This window comes from Pelodiscus sinensis, chromosome 3 (assembly GCF_049634645.1).
Source record: "Pelodiscus sinensis isolate JC-2024 chromosome 3, ASM4963464v1, whole genome shotgun sequence".
NCBI lineage: Eukaryota > Metazoa > Chordata > Testudines > Trionychidae > Pelodiscus > Pelodiscus sinensis.
The window spans coordinates 11,193,407-11,217,629 of record NC_134713.1 but is presented as its reverse complement, the minus strand read 5'-3'; the positions used below and the strand labels follow the sequence as shown (position 1 = coordinate 11,217,629).

Genomic DNA, 24,223 nt, shown 5'->3' with positions numbered 1-24,223 from the left:
CGTCTTTGATTTTTATATCTTCTAATCCTGGTGAAGGGCTTTCTTGGGCGAGAATTAGAAATTGGCCTTTCAGTCTGAAAACTGCAGTGCAGCACAAATCCTTACAAATTCAGTTCTTCACTTGAAAGATCACCTGAGAGGTCGAAACTTTTCTCCCCCTGTCCACTGGCACAGAACTATCAGGTAGGAGGCAGAATTACATGTTTAATCAGGGTTTTAAGGCTAGCATAATAAATCATTTTATCTCTGGGTACACTAAATGGCTCCTTGGCTAGCCTTGTTAATGATTCTTAAGCCCTTTATTGATATCCATTTTGCCACCATTTTGTTCTGTTTGGTCAAATCTTAATGTTTTTTCCATTTTGCCCACCTAACAGTGAAACTTTTTCTTAACCATTTGTTGTATGTGTTCTCTATAGTCAATGCCCTAGTTCTTCACAACTTAAATTTTATCTAAAGCATTTGGTCTGTCTGGTCTCTTTGCATCACATTCCATGAGAAAGCGGCTGAATGCTGCTTTGATTTTCATTTGAATTTTTTTTTCCTCCCTGGTAATATTTTGTGAACTTCGGGCATACCAAAAATGAGTTTAATCTTCATTTTTGAATAGGTGAATGTGTATTAATTTCCTGGTTTATGACAAAAATGGAAACCAGATAAGTATTGCTTCGTTTTGAATTACATAGAACACATTTTCAACCAGCTCTGCTTTATATATCTGTAAAGGTTTGCTATATCTACCGTTTTATTTAAGCTAAAGCCTCTCCAGGGTAACCCTGCTAAAGGTCACTGAATAGCACTGACACAAGAGAGAATTGTATTTATTTAGTATCTTGCATTTAATTTGATTAAATAAATATAGAATAAATACTGTTTCCCTGTATAATCAATTTAATGATACAGCATTTGAATAAATGCTACTTTCTGTAACACCAGGGGTGGGCAATAATTTTTGATCAGGGGCCACTTCAGAAATGTTTGAAGTGGCCCCGGGCTACCTGAAAGGGACAGGGCCTCGGGTGGAAGTGCAGGGCCAGGACACTTCCATGCTTCCCCACGCACAGACCCTGATTGGTCTGGGGGTGGAGAGAGCGTGCAAAGTCTTTGCCCCACCTCCAGAGAGAACCGCCAGCTGTTTTGAACAGCTGGTGGTTCCCTCTAGGTACCCATGCCCCTGGCAGTGGGAGGAGACTTCTCGTGCTCCCCCCGGCTGCCCCTAGCTCAATCAGGGCCTGGGGAAGGGGTGCACATGAAGTCTCTGGCTCCCTGCCCCGCCCTGCAAGGAAGCGCCGTGCTTAGAGTTAACCATCTGCTGAGCAGCAACTGGTGGTTGACTTTAAGTGCTGAGCCCCTTGCAGGGTGGGAGGAGACTTCACATGCTTGGCAGGCCAGATCCAGCTTGCGGAGGCCCTTTTGCCCACTCCTGTGTAACACCATAGGGAGGAAACATTCATATGCTAACAACGATGCACATAATTAGAATAACTTAAAAAAAAAAAAAGCTTCAGAGGAGTAGCTTAATTAGTCTGTAACTAGAAAAAACTTAAAAAACCCCCCTAATAGTCTTGCAGCACCTTAAAGACTAACAAAACATGTAGATGGCATCATGAGCCTTCGAGGGCACAACCCACTTCTTCAGATAACAGCAATGGAGCAAGAGTTACATAGAGTTTGAAATATAAAGCAGAAAAAGAGGGGAGAGGAGGAAGAGAAAGGAAAAATCGTGTCAGTTAAAGTGTCCGTGGTAAATGAGGCTTATAGAGTAGGCTGTAAATGCCTGATACTTAGCTTTTGACGTAATTTGGGTGTTGAATATAATGGCCCATCCAGTCCCTCAACATATTCTGCATCTTAAGAAGTGGTTTGTGTCCATGAAAGCTCAAAATACTATTTATATATTTTGTTAGTCTCTAAGGTGCTACAGGACCATTGTACAGTTGTTGTAAGCTTTTTTAGTTGCAGACTAACATGGCTACCCTTTCGAGACTTCATAATTTTACAGTCAGAGGGGTAGCCGTGTTAGTCTAGATCTGCAAAAGCGACAAGGAGTCCTGTGGCACCTTATAGACTAACAGATGTATTGGAGCATAAGCTTTCGTGGGCAAAGACCCACTTCGTCAGATGCATGTAGTGGAAATTTCCAGAGGCAGGTATAAATATGCAGGCCAGAATAAGGCTAGAGATAATGAGATTAATTCAGTCAAGGAGGGTGAGGCCCACTTCTAGCAGCTGATGTGGAGGGGTGAACACCAAGAGAGGAGAAACTGCTTTTGTACTTGGCTAGCCATTCACAGTCTTTGTTTAATCCTAAACTGATGGTATCAAATTTGCAGATGAACTGTAGCTCACCAGTTTCTCTTTGATGTCTGGTCTTGACAGTTTTTTGCTGCAGGATGGTTACCTTTAAATCTGCTACTGTGTGTCCAGGGAGATCCATTGTCTACATCACACAATCTATTGTCTACAGCCAAGCACTAAGGTACAGCCGCATCTGCTCCAACCCCTCAGACAGAGACCAACACCTACAAGATCTCCACCAAGCATTCTTGAAACTACGATACCCGCACAAGGAACTGAGGAAATCGATTAACAGAGCCAGACATGTACCCAGAAGACTCCTACTACAAAACAAGCCCAAGAAGGAAACCAACAGAACACCACTGGCCATCACCTACAGTCTTCAGCTAAAACCTCTCCAATGCATCATCAGTGATCTAAAACCCATCCTTAACAATGATCCCTCACTTTCACAAGCCTTGGGAGGCAGGCCAGTCCTCACCCACAGGCAACCTGCCAACCTGAAGCAAATTCTCACCAGCAACTATACACCGCACCACAATAACTCTAACTCAGGAACCAATCCATGCAACAAACCTCGGTGCCAACTCTGCCCTCATAGGGTATGTCTACACTACCCCCCTAGTTCGAACTAGGAGGGTAATGTAGGCATACCGCACTTGCAAATGAAGCCCGGGATTTGAATTTCCCGGGCTTCATTTGCATAAGCGGGGAGCCGCCATTTTTAAAACCCCGCTGGTTCGAACCCCGTGCAGCACGGCTACACGGGGCTCGAACTAGGTAGTTCAGACTAGGATTCCTATTCCGAACTACCGGTACACTTCAAAGAGAAACTGCCGAGCTACAGTTCATCTGCAAATTTGACACCGTCAGTTTAGGATTAAACAAAGACTGTGAATGGCTAGCCAAGTACAAAAGCAGTTTCTGCTCTCTTGGTGTTCACACCTCCACATCAGCTGCTAGAAGTGGGCCTCACCCTCCTTGACTGAATTAATCTCGTTATCTCTAGCCTTATTCTGGCCTGCATATTTATACCTGCCTCTGGAAATTTCCACTACATGCATCTGACGAAGTGGGTCTTTGCCCATGAAAGCTTATGCTCCAATACATCTGTTAGTCTATAAGGTGCCACAGGACTCCTGGACACTTTTAATTTTACAATCTTAGCATAGAGTGTAACCCAACAAAGAACAATTACCTAATTTTGTAAAGTAGAGGAATTACATCAAAATAATCCTAAATGGTGCCTGGCTTTAGCTGTCAAGTGCATTTGAAATCATAGGAGAATAAATTGCAATACTAGTTGAATCTCTCTAGTCCAGCATCCTCAGGACCTGACTGGTGCTGAACCAGAAAATTTGCTGAACCACAGGAGGTGAATATTGTAGTTTTAGGTCTCTTTATTTTTGTTTCACTAAGGCAAATAAATGGTGGAACAGCACTTGAAATGCTGCCTATTGTATGACTGTACTGACACATCCTATATAAGTCTATGCCTGGCCAAAGCTTATCAGCTCTCTTCATAACAAAATATTAGTGTTGTTACTGTATTGACACAAGGGAATAAGCAGATACTGCATAAAAACAAGCTTATGCCTAGCAGCATTACCAGCACTTCCACTGCTCTCTGGTCTCTAAGAAGACATTTATGGGTAAATTAGAGAAAAATAACAGCACAGAACACTAAGAGCGCCAGGACTGATGGCTGTAAACAAACTTCATAGGAAACTTGGCCACACCCATGATAAGCGGATACCAAGTAACTAAAATCATGCCAGTCTCTGGATGTTGACAGACTAGATAGTGCTGGACTAGACAGGTTCAACCTGTATAATGTAAACCTCATACATATTGTAATAAACACTGGGGGAAGAATAGAAATAATCAGCACAGAAGAAATAACATTTAAACTAATAGCTTAAGTATCAGAAAACATAAACTGTATTCAGTGCCTATTTAAGAAAACCTCAAAGAATGGTTCAGTTATGTATTTCTAATAGCTTTATAAATTAATTTGTATGGAAAAGCAGCACTATGGAATCATGAATGGGCAGTCAGACATATTTATTTAGAAGGAATGTGCTCCTTAAATACACAAAGTGGAACTAGGTAACACAGTTTGGGCTGGATTGCTTGTCCAGCACTTTGAGTCAGATGTGGATTGTAATATTCATCATGCCTCAGTGTAAAGATAGCAAACCCTTTTAGCTTGCACCATAATGTTGTTTAATAAGTAGCATTCAGTTATCTCTCTTTATTTTCTTTTTTCCCCTCCTTTTTAAATGTTCTCCGTAGATGAAATATATCCTATGCCCATCTCAGCCCCCAGAGTAGAACTCAGGGTTTGTGCAGGGATGTCTACTGGTATGAAATTCACTCCACACTATGTGTAAACTATTACTCCACTTGATCCATCAAGTTTAAAAAAATGACTGGCTGGATTTTTCTTTTCTGTTTGGGTATGTCTACGTTACACGCTTATTTTGAAATATGCTATTCCAGAAGAAATACTCTGAAATAGCTTATTTCGAAATAGCACATCCACACTACAGGGAAGCCTCATAATTAGCCCGAGGAATGCTTCCCTAATGTGGACATGCTACCTTGATTTAGAGCACCAGGCGGCCCTAGGGAGTGATTACTTTGAATGACCCTGTGGAGGAGCTATTTTGAAATAGCAGCAGTGGAGCGTGCACACTACTGCTATTCTGAAATAGCTATTTTGGAATAGGCGTTATTCCTCTTTGAATGAAGTTTACAGAAGTTGGAATAAGCTGTCTGTTATTTTGAATTTATTTCGAAATAACGGAATTGTTGTGTAGCCGCTTATATTGTTATTTCGGAATAATGGTCGTTATTCCAAAATAACTGCTGTATAGATGCAACCTTTATGTTTAAAAGGGTCTTTTGCAAGAGATAAGGAGCAACAACATGGAACAGGCTGAAAAACACTTCTCTTCCCTTTTTAATTCCTGTAAACGTATGCATGCTGCTTGCTAACTCTTCTGTTTCAGATCTGTTGTCATTGGCAAATGCCCTTTTACAAGCCCTAAGAAGGGATTTGTAAAATCAATAAAATAGTGAAGCTGACTATATTCAAAATTTGTGAAGTGCACAATACAAACAGGCTGGTACGACTTCCCACTATGCTCTCTTCATTACAGTAATCGGTAGGATTTATTTTTATAACCATAATAGATTTTTAAACGTTCAGAGGGAATCAGGAGGCCGGTTTCTGGAATATAGACAATATGTACATGGTGTAGTTCTGGAGATAGGAGTGCAAAGTTCCTCCATTCATCCTGCAATCTGATGTAAGGCTCGTCCTCCCCAACATACATTAGAATAATCTGAAGACCGCTCTGTGGCATCTCTATGCCTTTAGGTTGATATACCACTGGAGCCAGATAGACTGTGTGCTCAGGTGAGGCTGATGAAATAAGAGGATTTTCAAATCAGCGATTTTCAAATTGAGGGGTTCTCTTTCGCTGGAATAAGTGAAAAAATTGGGGTGCAGGGTTCTATCCTGCCAAATACTTGTCTGTATTACAGTATTTTCAAAGCCACTTCTTGGCCACATTCTTTTTGTTCTCCGGGTGGTTCATTGGAAATTCACAATGGGGGCCTCTGGGAGTTACTGCTATACAAGGAAGTCAGGTTTCTTGCCAACGTTCCTGAATAAGTGGCGCTCTCAGTGCACATCTATACTTACTAGGAGATCAACGCGCTGGAGGTTGATCTTCTGAAAGCATTCCATTTAGCAGGTCTAGTATAGACCCGTAAATTGAACACTGAGAGCAGCTCCCGCCAGCCTCTAATACTCCTCCTTTTCTGAGAAGTAAGAGAAGCCAATGGGAGAGTTTGCTTCCATTGTCTTCCCTCAGTGTGGACACTGCCCCGGCTTGGCTTACGGCAGGGTGCGGAAGTTCAGGCCTGGGGGCTGGAGTGGCCCTCAGCTTCCCTGTATCAGGTCCCAAGGCCCAGGGCTCCCTCCGCCCCCAGCACTGGGGAGCCCACGCTGGCACTCCAGTCCCTGCACTTTGGGGCTGGAGCACACGAAATCTATCCTGAGCCCCACTGGGCTCTGGTATGGAGGGGAAAGTGTGGAGTGTCCTTCTCCTTCTCAGTCGGGGGCCACATAAGTGGGTTTTTTGTTTGTTGTTGTTTTATTTTGTTCTGTTTGCTTCTTACTGGTGTGAGCCTCCTGACTGATTTTTCTGTGGGTCAGCAGTCCCCAACCCAAAAAAGGTTCCTCACCCTTGGCTTAAGGTAAGCCAACTCCAGCTACACATTTTGCATAGCTGGAGTTGTGTACCTTAAGCTGATCTTCCAGGTCTAACCTGGCCCAAAGTCTGTTTAGATTTCTAGTCCTTTACATGTATCACGGCCACAAACAGCTTTCTGTTTTCTTGTAGTTGTCCTCTTCGCACCCTAAACCACCTGCTTATTTTTAGTACAGAACAGATAGCTAGATCCTGAAACACATGTAGAAAGATAAAAAGGAAGCTGACAACCTTGAAAATTTGGCAAGTGCTGCTGCTCCTTTATGGTCGACATCCCTGCTCTGAATATTGCCCAAGCTGTGACATCTGAAAGCTATTCTCTCATGGCTACCATGAGGGAATCATGAAAATAACATTGTGGCTTCTGTCTAGATGCTAGTGAGCAAATATCCACATTTAAAAAAAATCACAAATGATACTTGAAGGCAGTGTCATCTGAACGTCCAAAAACTGAATTGCAATGGAGGATGAACTAAACTCTCCTTGTCCAGATTACGGTTGAGATACATGTCACAATGTCAATTTAGAGTGCTGAAATTCTCCCTCTGAGGAGGGTTAGCAAAGGTCTATACCCCGCTAAGGACCTCAGCATATAATATTAGAGTGTAGTCTCTAAGTTGCACCTTGTTGCTCCATTACATACACTTCAAGAAAATATATTAGTCTTGATTATGTCTTCCTGATCATTGGAAAAAATTAACAGAAATCTATCAACCTGCAAATGAAGCTTACTTTTTCAGAACACAGTGAAGGAATTTAGTTGCGCATTTTAAAGACTGTGTTTCTCCCAAATCTTTACCTACAATAGTGCTGTGGTAATAGACCACATAATGTACAGGTAGTTTTTCTCTGTGCACTGTGTCTCAGTCTAAAGAGTATATAGTGCTGACTTGTAAAACTATTTATTAATATTATTCCCTACTACTGTAAATTAAAACTAGAATTTCTGGAGAAGGCTTTAGATGCTTATAAAAATGGTGCATATGAAAAAGCCTAAAATTAAAAACTATGTTTGCATCTGACAATTACATGATTTCAAAGGGTAAAGGGGTGGTATGTACAGAATATACTAAGAGCTATTTACAGCACTGTACCTGAGTTCAAAATAAGCTATTGTTGCACCTTTCTAGCATAGTGGAAGATGAAAATAATTGTTTTTTTGATAATCCATAAAAATCCCAAAGGTGTAACAAGGTGAACTGAGATTTAATGTACCCTCATAATGAAAGCAAAAACACAATTTCCTAAAGCATTATTTTTTACTGTAACCACTTTAAAGGTAATTTAAGAACTATAATGATTGTTCCACCAATATAGCCTGTTTGGTTTCCGGCCTTTTATCTGTTTTATTAAAATATTTTCTTAAAAATGTGTGCAACAGTTGTGCACTATGGGTATGTCTACACTACAGAGGTTTGTTTGTTTTTTCAGAAAAACAGCTATTTTTCTGAAAAAACTTCAATTACGTCCACACTGTAATCGCATTCTTTCGAAAGAAAATCAAAAGAACAGAGGGGTTTTTCCAGCCTTGGTAATCCTCTTTCTATGTGGAAAAAGGCGAGTGTGGACAGGGAAGAGGGAGTCCTTTCGGAATAGGAGGAAAGCGGAAAAAAAGCTGGTGCCCTGGTGGCCACTCCCTCTATAGTAATCACAGTTTAAATGTGAGATAGTGTCCATTCAGTTTTGAAAAAGCAGGTCGCTTTTTCAATGCGCTTTCGCAGCATGGACGCGCTCCTTTGGAAAAGTTTTTTCGGAAGATCTCTTCCAGAAAAGCTTCTTCTGAAAGAAGCCTGCAGTCTAGATGTACCGTATTTTCTGGCGTATAAGACGACTTTTTATGCTAAAAAACATCCCCCAAAAATCGGGGGTCGTCTTATACGCCGGGTATACAGGCAGTCCCCGACTTGCAGGTAGGAACGGGGCTTTTCTCGCCCCGGAGGACACAGATTGCGGGACCTCGCGGTCCCGCCGCCCGTGTACTCCGGGGCGAGAAAAGCTGCTCCGCATCTCCCTGGCTGCGGCTTTGCTCCCGGTGCCTCTGGTCTGCTGGGGACCGTCTCCAGCAGACCAGGGACACCGGGAGCAAAGCCGCAGCCGTGGCGGGGTCCTGTGCCTCTCAGGCTTTGCCAGAGCAAAGCCTCAGAAGCGCGGCACCCCGCCGCCGCTTCGGCTTTGCTCCCGGTGCCCCTGGTCTGCTGGGGACCGTCTCCAGCAGACCAGGGACACCGGGAGCAAAGCCGGGGAGGTGGAGGGGCGCTGGGGCGCTGCCGGTTGGCCTCTTAAGGGGGGGGTAGTCTTATACAGCGAGTATAAGACGAAAACCTATCTTTTAACTAGAAAATTAGGGGGTCGTCTTATACGCCCAGTCGCCTTATACGCCGGAAAATACGGTAGTCTATGAAAAAGTTCATTGTGAAAAAACAGACAGTAACTGACTGAAGTAACTGTTTTTGTCACAGCTGTGTGAGTTCTTCTTTAACCAAATTTATATTTTGCAGAAGTTACAAAAAGAAGGAAAGAGAATGAAAACTAAACAGCCCTACAGTGATATTAGCATACTCTAGTTAATCACTCTAGTTTTAAAATATTATTCCCCAGTATTCTCACATTTTAAAATATAGTTACAGTATTTACTACTTTCTTTGTAATATGCAAGACTGTGAAATACACTTATTTTTCGTGAAGTCGTTTGCACCATTATAGTAATGGTTATTTCAGCATTTTCATTTTCAGAAATTCATGATTTGACTGTGATAAAAGTATAATTCTAGTCTGAGGTCTTTTTTTTTTTTTTTAGTTTGAGAAATTTGGGCTTGATTTTTTTTCTTAAAAGGCTCAATATATCTGGTTGCTTCCTGTGCATTAATATAGCTCAAAATCAAATGTTTTCAAATACAGACTAAGCATTTTTAATAATTTAAAAATAAAAATGTACAGTAGTCAGACTACAGGAAGTTCTATTGTTAGCACTGAATGCTCTCGTTAGATTAGGGTAAGGCCAAGGGAACTCCAGAAGGCGATGGTAGGAAACAATTCTACATCTTCACCTGGGGCCAGGACACTAGTGTCACTCCCAGTTGTTACTCCCTCCTCAAAATGAGAATAATCTTCATAGCCCCTATACTAGTCCCCCCACACGTGCGCACGTGTACACACACACACACACACACACACACACACACACACACACACACGGTCAGTGGCATTAGACCCACTTGTCCATCACTGGCTGTTCCACCCTTAAAAATGCCACTACGCTTGAGAGGCTGATTTTGCTCCCATTGAAGTCAAAACTCCCACAGGCCACAATGATGCACATGGAGTTACTAGAGAGCTGAGTTCTGCAGAGTAGGGATGTGAACAGGTTACCAGGTGATGCTTACTGGGTACCAGTTAACTGGTAGCCAGGAGCAGTCCCCCTCCTTTGACCTATCATGGGCAGAGGGCTGCTCCAGTCCCACAGGGGTTGGGAGCTAGCCACCCCCCATGCAGGGAGGCCGGGAGCAGAAGAACCCCCCCCCCCCCCCCCCCCGCCGCACTTTTGGCTGCCAGCTACCTCCAAGTTCAAGGGCAAGGGGGAGTGGGATCCCTCTTAATCGGTTAACCAATTAACCAAGATTTTACATCCCTACTACAGAGCATGGTGAAAGTATATGTCCTCTGTGCAATTTCCTGATATCCCCATTTCCCATGAAATGTGATCATAGGCATCCTACTTTAGACAGGTCCCTCAGTCCCTAGGAAGCGAAGAAATGTGTTGCATATTAATAGTAATTCTGTGGCAGTTACATAGGACAGTTAATTATAATGCTAATTACAGCTTTGCACTCAGATATTCTGGTTGTATGAGTCAATTACCTGTAGGTTAAAACTATAAATACCTATTTTGCCCCCAACGTGGACTCTGTGGTATATACTTTTTAAAAAATGCCTAAATACATATTTATCTGAATGTATTCCAGTTACTCATATAAATATGTTTGGAGTTATGGTCTCTGAATAAATAATTCATATTTTATAACCTTGCATGCAAGAAATACTCTTCTGTTTTGCCTTTTTTTTAAATTGAAGAAATGAAATACAGAGCTTCATTGTGCTTTCACTAAAGTAAGGAGGTGCACCAGCCATCAAGAGCAAGAAAATTCAGGGATGTGGCTCCTATTGTGTTGGTATGAACAAGTGTTCCCTGTAAGCTGTGTGCTTGGTAGATGCTTAGGAGCAATTCAGATGATGCACAGCTGATTAGTAGAGTGCCCACAGTTGGCAGCATGTGTTTCTATGGGTGGTACACATCTGCACCTGCTTTGGTGCACGTGACAAAACTTATTCTGCACACGGATGGAAAAAAATAGAGAAAATATTGATATGAACGAAGGACATTAAGACAGATTTTGATCTTACTTATACCAGTGTAAACCTAGAATAATTCTGCTGAAATCAGTACAGGCAGTCCCCGGGTTACGTACAAGATAGGGACTGTAGGTTTGTTCTTAAGTTGAATCTGTATGTAAGTCGGAACTGGCGTCCAGATTCAGCCGCTGCTGAAACTGACCGCCAGTTCTGACTTACATACAGATTCAACTTAAGAACCCCAAGTCAGATGCTGCTGAAACTAATCAGCAGCTGATTCCAGGAAGCCCGGGGCAGAGCAACTGTGCCTCGGGCTTCCTGTAGTCAGCGCTGGTCAGTTTCAGCAACGGCTGACTTGGGGACGTCTGGGGCAGAGCAGCTGGGGTGCTGCTGGGTTGCTCCAGTAGCACTGCTCCTCGGCGCTACTGGACCAACCCAGCAGCACCCCAGCTGCTCTGCCCCAGGAGTCCTGATTCAGCCGCTGCTGAAACTGACCAGCAGCGGCTGAATCAGGACGCCTGGGGCAGAGCAGCTGGGGTGCTGCCGGGTTGGTCCAGTAGTGCCCAGAGCGGCGCTGCAGGACCAACCGGCAGCACCCCAGCTGCTGTGCCCCAGGGTCCACAAGAAAAGCCTGGTCTGCTGGGGGGGGCACACTAGCTGCGCCCCCCCCCCCTCCTCAGCAGACCAGGGACACAGGGAGCAAAGCGGCAGCGGGGGGGTGCCTCGCCTCTGAGGCTTTGCCCTGGCGCGGGACCGCTTTGCTCCCGGTGCCCCTGGTCTGCTGGAGACAGTCCCCAGCAGACCAAGGGCACCGGGAGCAGCTTTTCTCGCCCCAGAGGTCGAGGTGGCTGACCGCTGCCTGTGAGCTCCGGGGCGAGAAAGCCCCGTTCGTATGTGCGGATCTGACATAAGTCAGATCCGCGTAAGTCGGGGACTGCCTGTACAGTATTTCAGGAACTCCTTGAGTCTCCTTGTGCTTAGCTTATACCATTATTTTGTTGTAAAAGAAACTTAAGCCATCACCTTATTTGTTTGTATCATGATCACACCTTCATTATAATTTAAAATAAGCTTTGTTTGCACTTGACAAAAATTAAAATGTAATTTTTGGGGGATTAGAAGAATGTTGTAAGGATAATGCAAGTATCTTAAACAATGGTATTTTCTGCACAGAAAAGAGTTGCGCTAGGATATCTTTTCAGTTTCAATAGTTCTACAGCTTTATATGATATTTGAAAAAGCTGTGTTGCATTATTGCCCATGCCAAGGTCAGTTTTTGAAACACTTATAAATGTATTGGCCCAAATTCACCCATAGGATAACTCTATTGATTTGAATTGAGTTACACCAGGGATAAATGCAACCCATTCTTTTTATATTTTTACCCTGCCTCTTTATATTTTATGCTGGAAATATAAGTACCTTGTGTGCCCTCAGACTAATCAGAATAAGAAGCAGTTTTGCCTTTGCCAAAAAAATACAACTATCATTTTTCACATTCTTACATTTTCCAGTTCAGTTTCAAGTAAGATTATGTTACTGTGACTTCTGAATTCCTGAAAACTCTCTGGTCTCTGTAGCTGTAAAGGCCCAAGTGAGCATTTCAAGGAAAAATCTGAAGCTTTTCATGCAGTATGTTTTGTGTTGTATATACCAGATACAGTTAACGTTTTGTGTGCATGTGATTAGTGTGGAAAAAAATTAATGCAGTCCAGTATTATGATTTATGGACTGAATCCTTTGCCCACTGAACACTTGCCAAAATGAAAATCTTTTTTTTCCCCTCCTTTGGATATTAGAAACAGCTACTGTTTTTGTTGATCTTTTAAACTTCTGAATAGGTCTATTTCAAGACATAGCAGCATGGGAGCTCAGATTAATAATATACTTATTCAGCCAGTGATGCTGAGTGAAACCATTGCTAGCATGAGTATGAAGGATAGAATTTCTTCAAATTATTTTCAGGTGCATTAATGTATTTCTGAAAGTGGAGTATGAAGGCATTTTTGCATGACAAGAAATGAGATTTATACTTTTGTATAATATTGCAGGTGTATACATGAGTTTTAATGCAATTGTATTCCTCCTACCAGTTGACAGAGACAATTATGAAAGCCAACATCATATAATGAAATCCTCCTAACTGGAAGAAAATGTTCCCAAACCTTGGAACTCTAGGTCTCCCCACCTGGTATTCAAAGTGACCATCATCCTGATTCAAAATCCATTAGATTCAGGGGAAGGAATCCAGTGACTTTATTGAGTTTTGGATTAGTCCTTATTAGCCCGACAACTTGGTCTTTATAAGTTTGCCATAGGCCTAGTGCCAACTGGTGTTATATTGTCTTTAAAGTGGATTACTTTGGGACTTGAAAGTGGACTCACCCCAGATTTCTTGAAGCCACTCCCTCTGCCGTTCATGAAAAGGGTTTTTTTAATTATTATTATATGTTAAAGGCTTTCTCAGGAGATCTATGATCCATGGACAGAAGACTCATGGACTTGGAAGTCTTGCTGATCTGTAAAGGCACAACTTTTAGGCAACAGTGATGACACTGTAGATGAAGGCAGTTCTTTCCCTTTGCACTCTGTTGGCAGCCATGATATAAGTCTATGAAATTTCTTTCTTGTGTCCTTTAAGTCTGAGTGTAAAAGGTTTCTAAGTTATGGATAATACTGGTATGGTTGGAAGTGAAGCACGTTCCCCTAAAATGACTTTATGTATATTTATAAGATTAATATTTGCTATTGCTCAGAGATTCTCAGCAGGATCAGCTAGCTGGTCTGGCCCATTTATACAAAGAGCTTTGCTTTTTACTTTTTTGCATTAGAGGTCTCATGTCTGTTTTTTACAGTGCACTAGCAAATGAATTAGAGAAAATAAACAAGGTAGAAATTACAATGGTGTATGCTGAGAAACAAGAGGTTTTACTTTTAAATGCAGCATTATGATTACTGAGATATGCCAGAAGTTTTTCTGTCTTTATATAATTTATGGCTGGAATTTTGGCTAATGGGAGTTGGATGACTGACTCCCTTAGGCACTTTTGAAAGTCCCAGCCTATATTTTTAAGATGATATATATTTTCCAGCATGTCACCACAGTGTATTTATCTGAACTTATTTTGAAACATAGTAAATACAACCTATGTTAGAGAAGCAGTAGTTTAACATTTCTTTGTTTTTATTAGTTGCAGCAAGCAGCTGAAGTTTCTCAGCTAAGAGGAGCTCGAGTTATCTCTGCTGAAGATCTTCTGTTTTTGATGCGCAAAGATAAGGTACAGTAACAAGCTAGTCAGTTTTTGTTATAAATTGTAAGTTAGACAATGCATTTGTTAGTTTAATGCATTTACTTAGTTTAAACCAGGGGAGGCATCCTTATGAATAGCAATTTATAATAAGAATAATTTCATTATTAGTTTAGTTTTATTACCTAGAATAATTTCAACATATCAGTAGATTTTTCATTTGATTGTTTTCACCTGCCCTAGGAGAGTGATGGAAACTTGATCTAGTGAGTTGTTTTCTTCTCCAATAATAATTAACACTATGATGAGCCTCAGCCTATATCTCCCCCTTCCTCCCCTCCATTTGTATCACTGTCAATCATTCTAACATGCTTCTACTAACTGAACTCTGGATCCTGGTGTGACACTGGGCACACACTGTCCTTTCTCATCTCTGCATGTAGGATGTCGGTAAATCATGTCTATTTTTATATTTCCCCAAACCATCTCTCTTCCCTCTCCTGCCCTCCCAAAGAAGCTTCTAAAACCCTGGTTAATTTCCTATTCCTCTCTCATTTTAAGTACTGTCACCTTCAAACTGTATGCTCTGGTTAATCCTGCATATTGCAGCTAAAATCATCTTCTACTTTCATTATTATGAATGGTTCCTTCTAATTTCAATCCTTCTGCAGGCCTCTGATCTCCTTTTACATGACATTTAAAATGTCTATTAATTGACAGCCATCTTCCACAACCAACAATTGTTTGCACTGTCACCAAACATGAAATGCCTTCTCTGTTCCTGTTTGCCATTTCTCCTTCAAATTCTTCTCTTGATTAATCTTCCACTACTGACCTTCACTTCCTTCCTCTTACCCTCAATTTCCTCAAAATAAGAACATAATATTTTATTAAAATAAACTAGTCTATCTAATAGACTTCTAGCCAATTCAACATTATTCTAAAGTATTTTAAGGCCAAGAATTAACAAGATATACAACCCCTCTTTCTTCACAGTTGTGTCTCATTGTCTTGTCTACTTAGATAATAAGCTTTTTGGAACAGGGACCATTGTTTCTTTATTATATCAGGGGCTACTAGCATCGTCTGTTCCTAAGGTGGCCTTTTATAAGACTTTATTTTCAGTTGCTTATAACATTTCTGAACTTTAACTATTTGGATGGAAAATTTTCTTGTCTGCCTCAGGCTGAAATTTTTGGAAAATTGCGACTAAAATGTTTTTGACACTTCTAAGAACTAAGCAAGGGACAAATACACTGTTTTGGCCACTTTTGCTTTGAGACGATCTAGTCCCTTCATGCTGAGAAATATGAATGTGAAATTTGACAGACATGTCAGGAATATGGTTTTTGCCATCCCCATGAAAAAGCACCCAAATTAGGTCAAGTTATGAACCTATGAAAAATCAGTTTGCACATGTGCAGTAGAGACTTGCTAGAGGTTAACAGATAACAATGCCAAGGACTACATTTATAATGGTCATGCTCCAGCTGATGTGACTGAGCATGATTTTCCATACTGTGTCAGCTCTGGGCTGATGCAGGACATGTTGGGTAGGCTACAAGAACTGAGGCCCGGTCTACTCTACAAGGGAATGTCAAATCAAGATACGCAAATCAAGCTACCTTAATTATTTAGCTGAAGTTGATGTACCTTGTTTTGCATTTCCCTGCCATCCTCACAGTGGGAAGTTGATGGAAGTAAATGCTGCTGTCAACTTCCCTTCCTCCTCACAGAAGGAAGAGTACTGGCAACTGACCAGGGCACCTTCTAATTAACTAGACTTGCTAAATCAAATTCCAGAAGATTGATTGTGGCAATATTGATCTTCTATTTAATGAAGACATGGCCCAAGACTAGGAAACCTGTCTCTGTGCTTTCAGTGTCCCCTTGTTAGCTTGAAGGAAGAAGCTGTCCAGTATAAATGCAGAGAGGACAGAAGACAAAGCTGCCATGGGGGAGAATAAATTGGAACAAGGAGTTCGGGGGAACCCATGACTGAGACTGGAAATAGATTTTGGGGGAAGTGGGTCTGACTGGACAAGGAGACATGTATTGGGAGCAAGGGATAAAGACTGGCTGGACAAGAAGACAGAAAATGGGAAACAGTGTAATGGAGATGGTGTGGGGGAGAAGAAAGAGATCTGATAAGGAGTTAGGATGCAGAAGGACTGCTGGGATTGGCTAGCCAAAGGCACTGGGACAAAAAACTAGGTGCAAGGAGGAGCTCATATGAATAAGGGGGAACAAGACATCAAAGGGAGTAACTTAAGAAAGGGGTCACCTGGAGATGGAGGGAAGGAAGAAAGACATCAAAGTTTCAGCCAGTATGGGGGAACGGAAACTCACTGATCAAGGAGTCTGAAGACAAGGAGGTGTTGGGGTGGGAAGGAACTGGATGGCTAGGCAAGTAGACTAAGACTGGGAGCAAAAGTTGGAGGGACAGCTTTGCAAAGAAATGGTAAAATAGGTTCTCCTCCAGAGTCTGAAATGGAACCCAAGATTCCCACCATTCATCTACTTTCAGCAAATATCTATGAAATTCACTGACAAAAAAAATTTCATTCCCCTCTAGTAGAGGGGTGCTAATTGCTACTGCTGTCACATAGTACCTTGTCTAAAGGGCAGAGGTCTGTGTGGTGGATCTACAGACTCCAACCTTTCTGATGACCCATGAGGTGGCAATATAATGCCACAGAATGGATATTCCATTTTTATTAGTTTGCTTTTTAAGAAAGTAGAAAGTTACAAGCAAAACGTACGTTCAAGGAACATTGTTAAGGTTGCAAAGTCAAGCACTCAAAAGTATGGAAACTGAACAATGAGGAGAAAATAAAATATTGAGTAGCTGCTTTGTCCATCCTGAGCACTAAATGACGCAGGGGTTCTGTGGAAGAAATAGTTTGTGGCCATGAAATTAAAGATGCAATGCAAACATTCCAAGCTGAAAATTAAGATTCCATGGGCAAATGTAAACTCTGCTGCCCTGGCTCACTGGGGCCCCCACTGTCGCCCAATTCACAGCATTTCCAAGGAGCTCCAGCTCCATTCCCCTCTGTTTGCAGTGAACCTCAGACCATCTCCTTCATACTCCCCCAGCCCAGCTTCTGCCCAACTATGCATGGACCTGTTCCTGGGGAGAGCAGCCCAGCCTTAGCCCCATGATTCTGCATAGTCCATTCATCCGGGAGGAGACTGACAAGCTCACAGCTCCTTACCTGATGGTTGTATGGTTCTGAGATGAGCCCGAAGGGGGTGGGCTACAGTGCCATGTGCACCCTGCCCCCTTCCTGCCACCAGCTGCTTGCAGCCAGATAGGACCTGGGCCTGGCTCCTCTTTCTTTTCCTGTTGGCTGGTGAGCAGCAGGCCTGGCAGGGAGGGGGATGACATGACTTCCTTAAAGGCCACAATACCTGTTCCACAGGGAGCCCCTGGCCACCAGGGTGGCTGCTGGCTGGATTAATCCTGCTGGTCCCAGCTGGCTGCCTTTTCCAGCCCCTCTGCTGGGATCTGCCCCCTGCTCGCTGGGGCTTGCATTGCCTCCAAGCACCTTAGAGAGAGCTGCTGCAGGCCCTCTCCTCATCCCCCGTCACCAGTTGGACTTTTAATAGCCCAGTGAGCCATGGTGACCAGAGTTGCCAGGGTTCCTTTTCAACCAGACACCTGGCAACCCTATCCTGAGCCTCCACCCCCTAGGGAATGCAGGATACTCTGCCTTGCCCCATTGCTCCACCAGTTTTTATTACCCTAAAACCTCCCAGTTTGGCTTCTCAGGCCTCCAGGAAATATAGCCAGATTCCAGGAGACTCCCGGGGAAACGGGGGATGGTTGGTAACCGAAGACTTGTGCTATAGAGAAGGTCAGACTAGATGATCACAATGTTCCCTTCTGGCCTTGGAATCTATGAATAAGTGCTCTAGTCAATAAATGCAAGATCTTTGATTAAACATTGCAATTATTTTCATTCCCCAGATTTACAAAACAATCAAATTTTCACGTAAAGGCCATCATCATTATAAGTCCAAGATACGTTCAAAAAAAACTTGGACTTATAGGCTGTGTCTAGACTACATGGCTCCATCAATGGAGCCATGTAGGTTAGACAGATAGGAAAAGGCAAATGAAGCCGCGATTTAAATGATCGTGGCTTCATTTAAATTTACATGGCTGCCGCGCTGAGCCGACAAACAGCTGATCAGCTGTTTGTCGGCTCAGCGTGCTAGTCTGGACGCTCCCCTGCCGACATCAAAGCCCTTTGTCGGCAGCCCCGTTATTCCTCGTGGGATGAGGTTTACCGGGGCTGCCAAAAAAGGGCTTTGATGTCGGCAGGGGAGCGTCCAGACTAGCGCGCTGAGCCGACAAACAGCTGATCAGCTGTTTGTCAGCTCAGCGTGGCAGCCATGTAAATTTAAATGAAGCCACGATCATTTAAATCGCGGCTTCATTTGCCTTTGCCAAAAAAACAAATCTACATGGCTCCGTCGACGGAGCCATGTAGTTTAGACGTACCCATAGTGAAACAACTTAAACCGGGGATTTTTTTTCCTGCAGCTGACATCTACTTGTACAAATTGGTGGTGGGGGGAAAGGTTTGTGCAACTTAAGAATGGGGAATGGGTAAGGTTGCCAGGTGTCCGGTATTGACCCGGACAGTCCGGTATTTTTGCCTCCTGTCTGGTAAAAAAAAATTCAGAAAATACCGGACACCTATTTTCCCAGGAGGTGAAAATACCAGGTGCTTACCTGGTTTGGCCCGGAGCAGGAAGACAAGATGACGGACGGCTGCCGGCAGCTTTTTAGGGCCAAAAAAACCTCAAAAGCATTTCTTAAAGGGGCCATGCTGTTTTTTAAATTTTTTAATTTTTTAATTTTTTTTTGCTTAAAACTCTTGGGGTCTTTTGGTCTCCCCCTTTCTTTTCTCAACAGAATTTTTTCCCTGGTGTATTTTTGCGGGGGGGGGGGGGGGGGAGGTAGAGAGTGTTTTCGGTATTTTTGGTTAAACCATCTGGCAGCCCTAGGAATGGGAGGGCTTATAACGCATCAGTTACTACAAGCCTCAACGACTTTAATGCAGAATGAATGTGACTTATAGAGGAAGATGCCCTGTATTCTAACTTTTCTTTGAGTTTTTTCAAAGTATGTGTTTCCTTTTTTCCCCCATTTTCTTTATACCTCTTCTTTTTCTCTTCCCCACTTTCTCCTTTTTTAGCCCCCACCCTTTTTTTCCTTTTGTCAGTAAATAGGGAAAGGATAGAAAAGAGAGGTAAAGGAAAAACAATAAACCAAAGAAATCTGAAAAGCTGAGAAACATCTATTGTTTGTATTTTCTAATTTTGTTAAAACATACATTCATTTTGAAAAATGGGCTTTTTGGGCATATCATTTGAAATTATTCCTCTCTAATAATAGGATATGACATGCACACAGTAGAAACCACCAAGAAGGTGTTTGAGGAAATTGGTTAATGTTCATTAGGAGCTCCTGGAACTGTGTGTTTATAGGCCTAAATTTTTCACAAGAAAATTATGATTTTGGGTGCCCAACTTGAGATACATGAAGTAGACCTGATTTTCAGAAACTATTGAGCATTAGTCTTCTGAAAATTAGACCCCTTCGTGGTTTGGCACCAAAAATCACTTGTCACTTTTGAAAATTTAGGCCAGAGTCAATAGAATTTTTACCACTAGAATATATGCATAGAGGGCCCAAATTAACAGCTGCTCACATTTATGATTTTTTACAGTCAGTGGGATTTCCTATGCATTGGGCTGCTGCAAAATTGAAGAATCTGGATATATTTAGTTAATTTTATGTATTACATGGAATAATATACTTTCTGTCTCTTGCTACACACACACAGTGTGTGTTCCATAATGATACCTATTCTGTAAAGCAATTTTTTGTATACATTTTAATAATTGTCAATGTATTTTTCCCTCCCATAGAAAAAACTTAGAAGGCTGCTCAAATATATGTTCTTCCGAGACTACAAATCTAAAATTGTCAAAGGCATTGAAGAAGATGATCTAATTGAAGGTAGAAAATCTTTTAAGATACTTTTGTAAAGAAATAATCAAATTGTGCACTGTGTATCCCAACAAAAATATATAGCCATCTAACTAGTTTTCACTCAAAATATTAGTTTAGTTGGCAAGTCTATTTAACCTGGTGCTTTTCCATTCAGATTACTTCATAAAAGTTCAATATTTCCATTCACCATCCACATGATAAGTGGGGCTGTTTAATGTCAGAACTGTGCTGAACTAAAAAACTGGTGCTGATTAAAAGGCTAATTGATTTCAGCGTGTGTAATTTAAATGTGGCAGCTCCAGTGTGCGGGGGAGGGGAGGTTGCATGGATTTGACATTCATTTGAATGGACATTTGTTAATTTATTATCAAGGGGTTTGACATATTTTATGAAGCAATCATAATCTAAAGTCACTTAATACTGATATATGACCAGGACTTTCTTCCTGTGTTGTTTGAAGTGTTAAGGAACCAATGTATAGTTTAAAGAATTGGAAACACTCTTCCTTCTCCATTTCATAACCAAGTCACGGAATTTATAACAAATGTGCGTAATTTTTAATCTGAGTAGATTTTGGTTTTATCGTGGGCCAAATCCTCAGTTAGTAAATATCCATTTAACTCCACTGAAGTCAGGGAAACTATGGTGATTTACACTAGTTGAAGAGCTAGTCTCTAATTTACAAATAGTAAAGCTAGACCCTATTTGAGGTAAATCTTTCTTACTTCTAATAGAAAGTTGAGGAAGGGAGTCTTTCTGTTTTACACTTTGGCCACACTTATGTAGCTTTTCATGCCAATAAAGTCTCACTAAATTGAGCTGAATTGATTTGAATGAAGTAGTGAGTTACAATTTTCATATATCAATCTTCTGTACATTGGGAGCTTTTGAAAATGCCACCTAAAAATAAATTTCCTCTGAAAATTAAGGGTTTATTTTTCAAATGGGGCTTTGCAGTTGCAGCCATGAATTTTAAGCACACTGTTATATATATACACACCCACAGAGTATGTGCACATTTTCCCGATAGAACTATGGAAGCCCCATTTGAAAATGCGATCCTCATTTTTGTGGTCTTCTGTACTTGGTGAATTTTCATTATTTATAGCAAAATGATGTTCCCAGCCTTCATAGAGATAGGTCATCCTGTGCCAGGAATTCCTCATGGACTACTTAGCAACTGGCTTGTCATCTTCCTTCCCCTTTTTCTCGTTTGTTTTTCTTTATTGGGAAGAGATTGTCCTTTTGGTAAACAGGTTGTGTGGCTAACTATTTCAGCAGTTGACAGTAGGATAAAAAAGACTATCTGTGGAGCCACTCCTACTCTAATGCCAACAGTTTAGTTAACTCTTTACCCAGGGTCTTCTGGAGTGTGGCTGAGGGTGATGCATTTTATCTCTTGTGTTAGCAGCACAGTTGCATTTTGAGGTTTGTTTGATGAATGCTTTTAGAACAGAAAAGCCTTTAAGATTGAGGGATAGTCATATATAGGTTTGGGAAGGAATTTTCTCCGCCACGTTACATTGGCTGAGTATATGCATGCACATGAGAGAGGCATCACCTTCCCGGGAAGATTCCGTGCAGATCATCTAGTAACGAGAAACGGCTTAAGAGTGTTTGCTTATGAGTAGCAAGGCAGGGAGCATATCAGTTATTATTGGACCTAGGGCAATTTGGGCTCAGATGATTAGCTGGTAGTGCCCTATTTGATACAGTTCACTTTCATAGTGCATTCTGGTTGTGAAAACCTGTGATATTAGTATTAATGTTGCAGTAACATCAGTGGATGTTACTGCCTGATTTTCCAAGCTCAGACATACATTAGGGGTCAGAAGAAGATAAGGATGATGTGAAGATATAAGTAAAAGCAGACCCTCATAACTGTGTACAGGTACAGCACCTCCCATGAGCAGAAATATTCTCTGAAGTTACAGCTTGGAATCTTGTTTGAAGCTGAAAGTGAAAGAAAATAAAATGAAGCTAATTTTCTCCTCTTTTTTGCCTTGCTTTTCAGCCCAGATCTCTCTCTCTCTCTTTTTTTTCCCAAAGGAGGGTTTAAAATTAGAGACTAACAGAACATTTAAAATATATTTGTCATCAGAATGGGAAGCACTGTATTATTCAAACAAGTCCTCATGTTTAATGTTATTAAAGTATGTTTTGCAGATGTAAAGATGAACCAAAGATGTCAAGAAGACACCAAATGAAATTAATGGGTATCAGGTTTAAAACTAATAAAAGAAAGTTCTTCTTCACACAGCGTGTAGTCAACCTGTGGAACTCCTTGCCAGAGGAGGCTGTGAAGGCTAGGACTATAACAGAGTTTAAAGAGAAGCTAGATAATTTCATGGAGGTTAGGTCCATAAAAGGCTATTAGCCAGAGGATAGAAATGGTGTCCCTGGCCTCTGTTTGTCAGGGGCTGGAGAGAGATGGCAGGAGACAAATCGCTTGATCATTGTCTTCCGTCCACCCTCTCTGGAGCACCTGGTGTTGGCCACTGTCGGCAGACAGGCTACTGGGCTAGATGGACCTTTGGTCTGACCCAGTACAGCCATTCTTATGTTCTTATGTATGTTCTTAACCAAAATGGCATACTGATTTGTAATTTTGTTTGCCTTTCTGCAGACAAATTCAGCAATAGCAGTGTCAACAAACGTCAGAAGCTGGCTCAAGACTTTCTGAACTCTATTGATCAGACCGGGGAGCTCTTGGCCATGTTTGAAGATGATGAGATTGATGATGTTAAACAAGAGCGGATGGAGGTAATTTTTGTCTTTTTCTCCACTCGGACCCAATCCCAGAATAGAAAGGAAACACGTAATAGATTCATACATCATGCTATTCTAATATATTTTTCTTACCCTTTTTAAGCCTTTGATGCTTTTCTAGGTAGATGGCATAAACAGAATCTTATTTCCATATTGCTTCCCAGAAGTGAATGTTTCTTGATTACCTATGTATGCATGCTGGGAGGCAGGGAGGGAGTAGACTAAATGTAGTGATAGATCTTTTAGTCCATCTTAGCTCTGTTTCCCTTGGATATACAGCAAATTCTATTTCAAAATATTGTGGTTTGGATAGTGCCAGTTGTGAAGAAGTCCTTCTGATTACTCCTTTTATATGGGAAAATGTTTTTAAAGAATATATAATCATCTTCCATTTTTCCATGGCTTAGAAATCAGGTGGAAAGTGGTCTGCTCCCACACCATCTTCAGCTTACCATTCTTTCTTTAAGATCATCTTCCTTTCCTATGTATACATTTAAAATCTGTCTTCATTATTACTTCAGAGTTCTTTCTGGAATTTATAATATCTGTAAAGTGGGTTTTTTTTAAAAAAGAATGTATAAGTTTTCAGGGATAGAAAGGTAGGTAGGATAGAGAGTTTGGGGGATTTTTTTCCTTTTGGTTTGGTTCTTTATGGTGATCTGCCTGACATATTTAGCCGTATTTGTAAACTATGTTGTCTTGGTTTTTCTGTCTGCTGGTGGATTTCCTAAGAAGCATGGATAAGAAATAACTTGACTTTCATCCTGTGCTAGAGTAGTAGTTTTCAGTTTTTCCTGCATTGTACTCTCTTTTCTGTACTGGGATCTCCCATCCTAATCAAGCAGAATCTTGCTAGTATCTCCCTCCCATTTAATCATGTGGGGAGGGCTGGGTGGTTGTGACTCCCAGGTGGAGAAACCTTGCCATAGAGCAGTAGTTTCCAGCCTCTGTAGCTGGAATGGTCGTTCAGACTAGTCATTTAGGATCTTCCCTTTCTGCTGCTCTGGAAGGACATTTCCTTTGATTGGTTCTGTACAGCACCATGCATGCTTTTGGCTCAGTATACAAGTAGTATACTCATTAATACTATATTAATGAGAGTGCAACTGTTCTGTGCTCTGGCCCACAAGTGTTCATTGCTTTCCATTTACTTGTGCCAGTACAGCCTACATATTAATCACGTAAACCATAGGAGTTGTTTTGGAAAAAAGGGGAAGACCCTTCTGGAGGAGCCCTTTCTAGAT

At 41.6% G+C, this 24,223-nt stretch overlaps 1 protein-coding gene across 7 annotated transcripts in view; it reads left to right on the top strand.

Moving 5' to 3' along the window:
- Positions 1–24,223, top strand: part of SUPT3H (SPT3 homolog, SAGA and STAGA complex component) — a 426,525-nt gene that overhangs the window by 272,105 nt on the left and 130,197 nt on the right. For all 7 annotated transcript variants that reach the window (XM_075923378.1, XM_075923381.1, XM_006120667.4 and 4 more), the window contains 3 exons: positions 14,123–14,209; positions 20,126–20,216; positions 22,837–22,973. In XM_075923378.1, the coding sequence (XP_075779493.1) occupies positions 14,123–14,209; positions 20,126–20,216; positions 22,837–22,973 (315 nt within the window). The remainder of the gene's footprint in view (positions 1–14,122; positions 14,210–20,125; positions 20,217–22,836; positions 22,974–24,223) is intronic.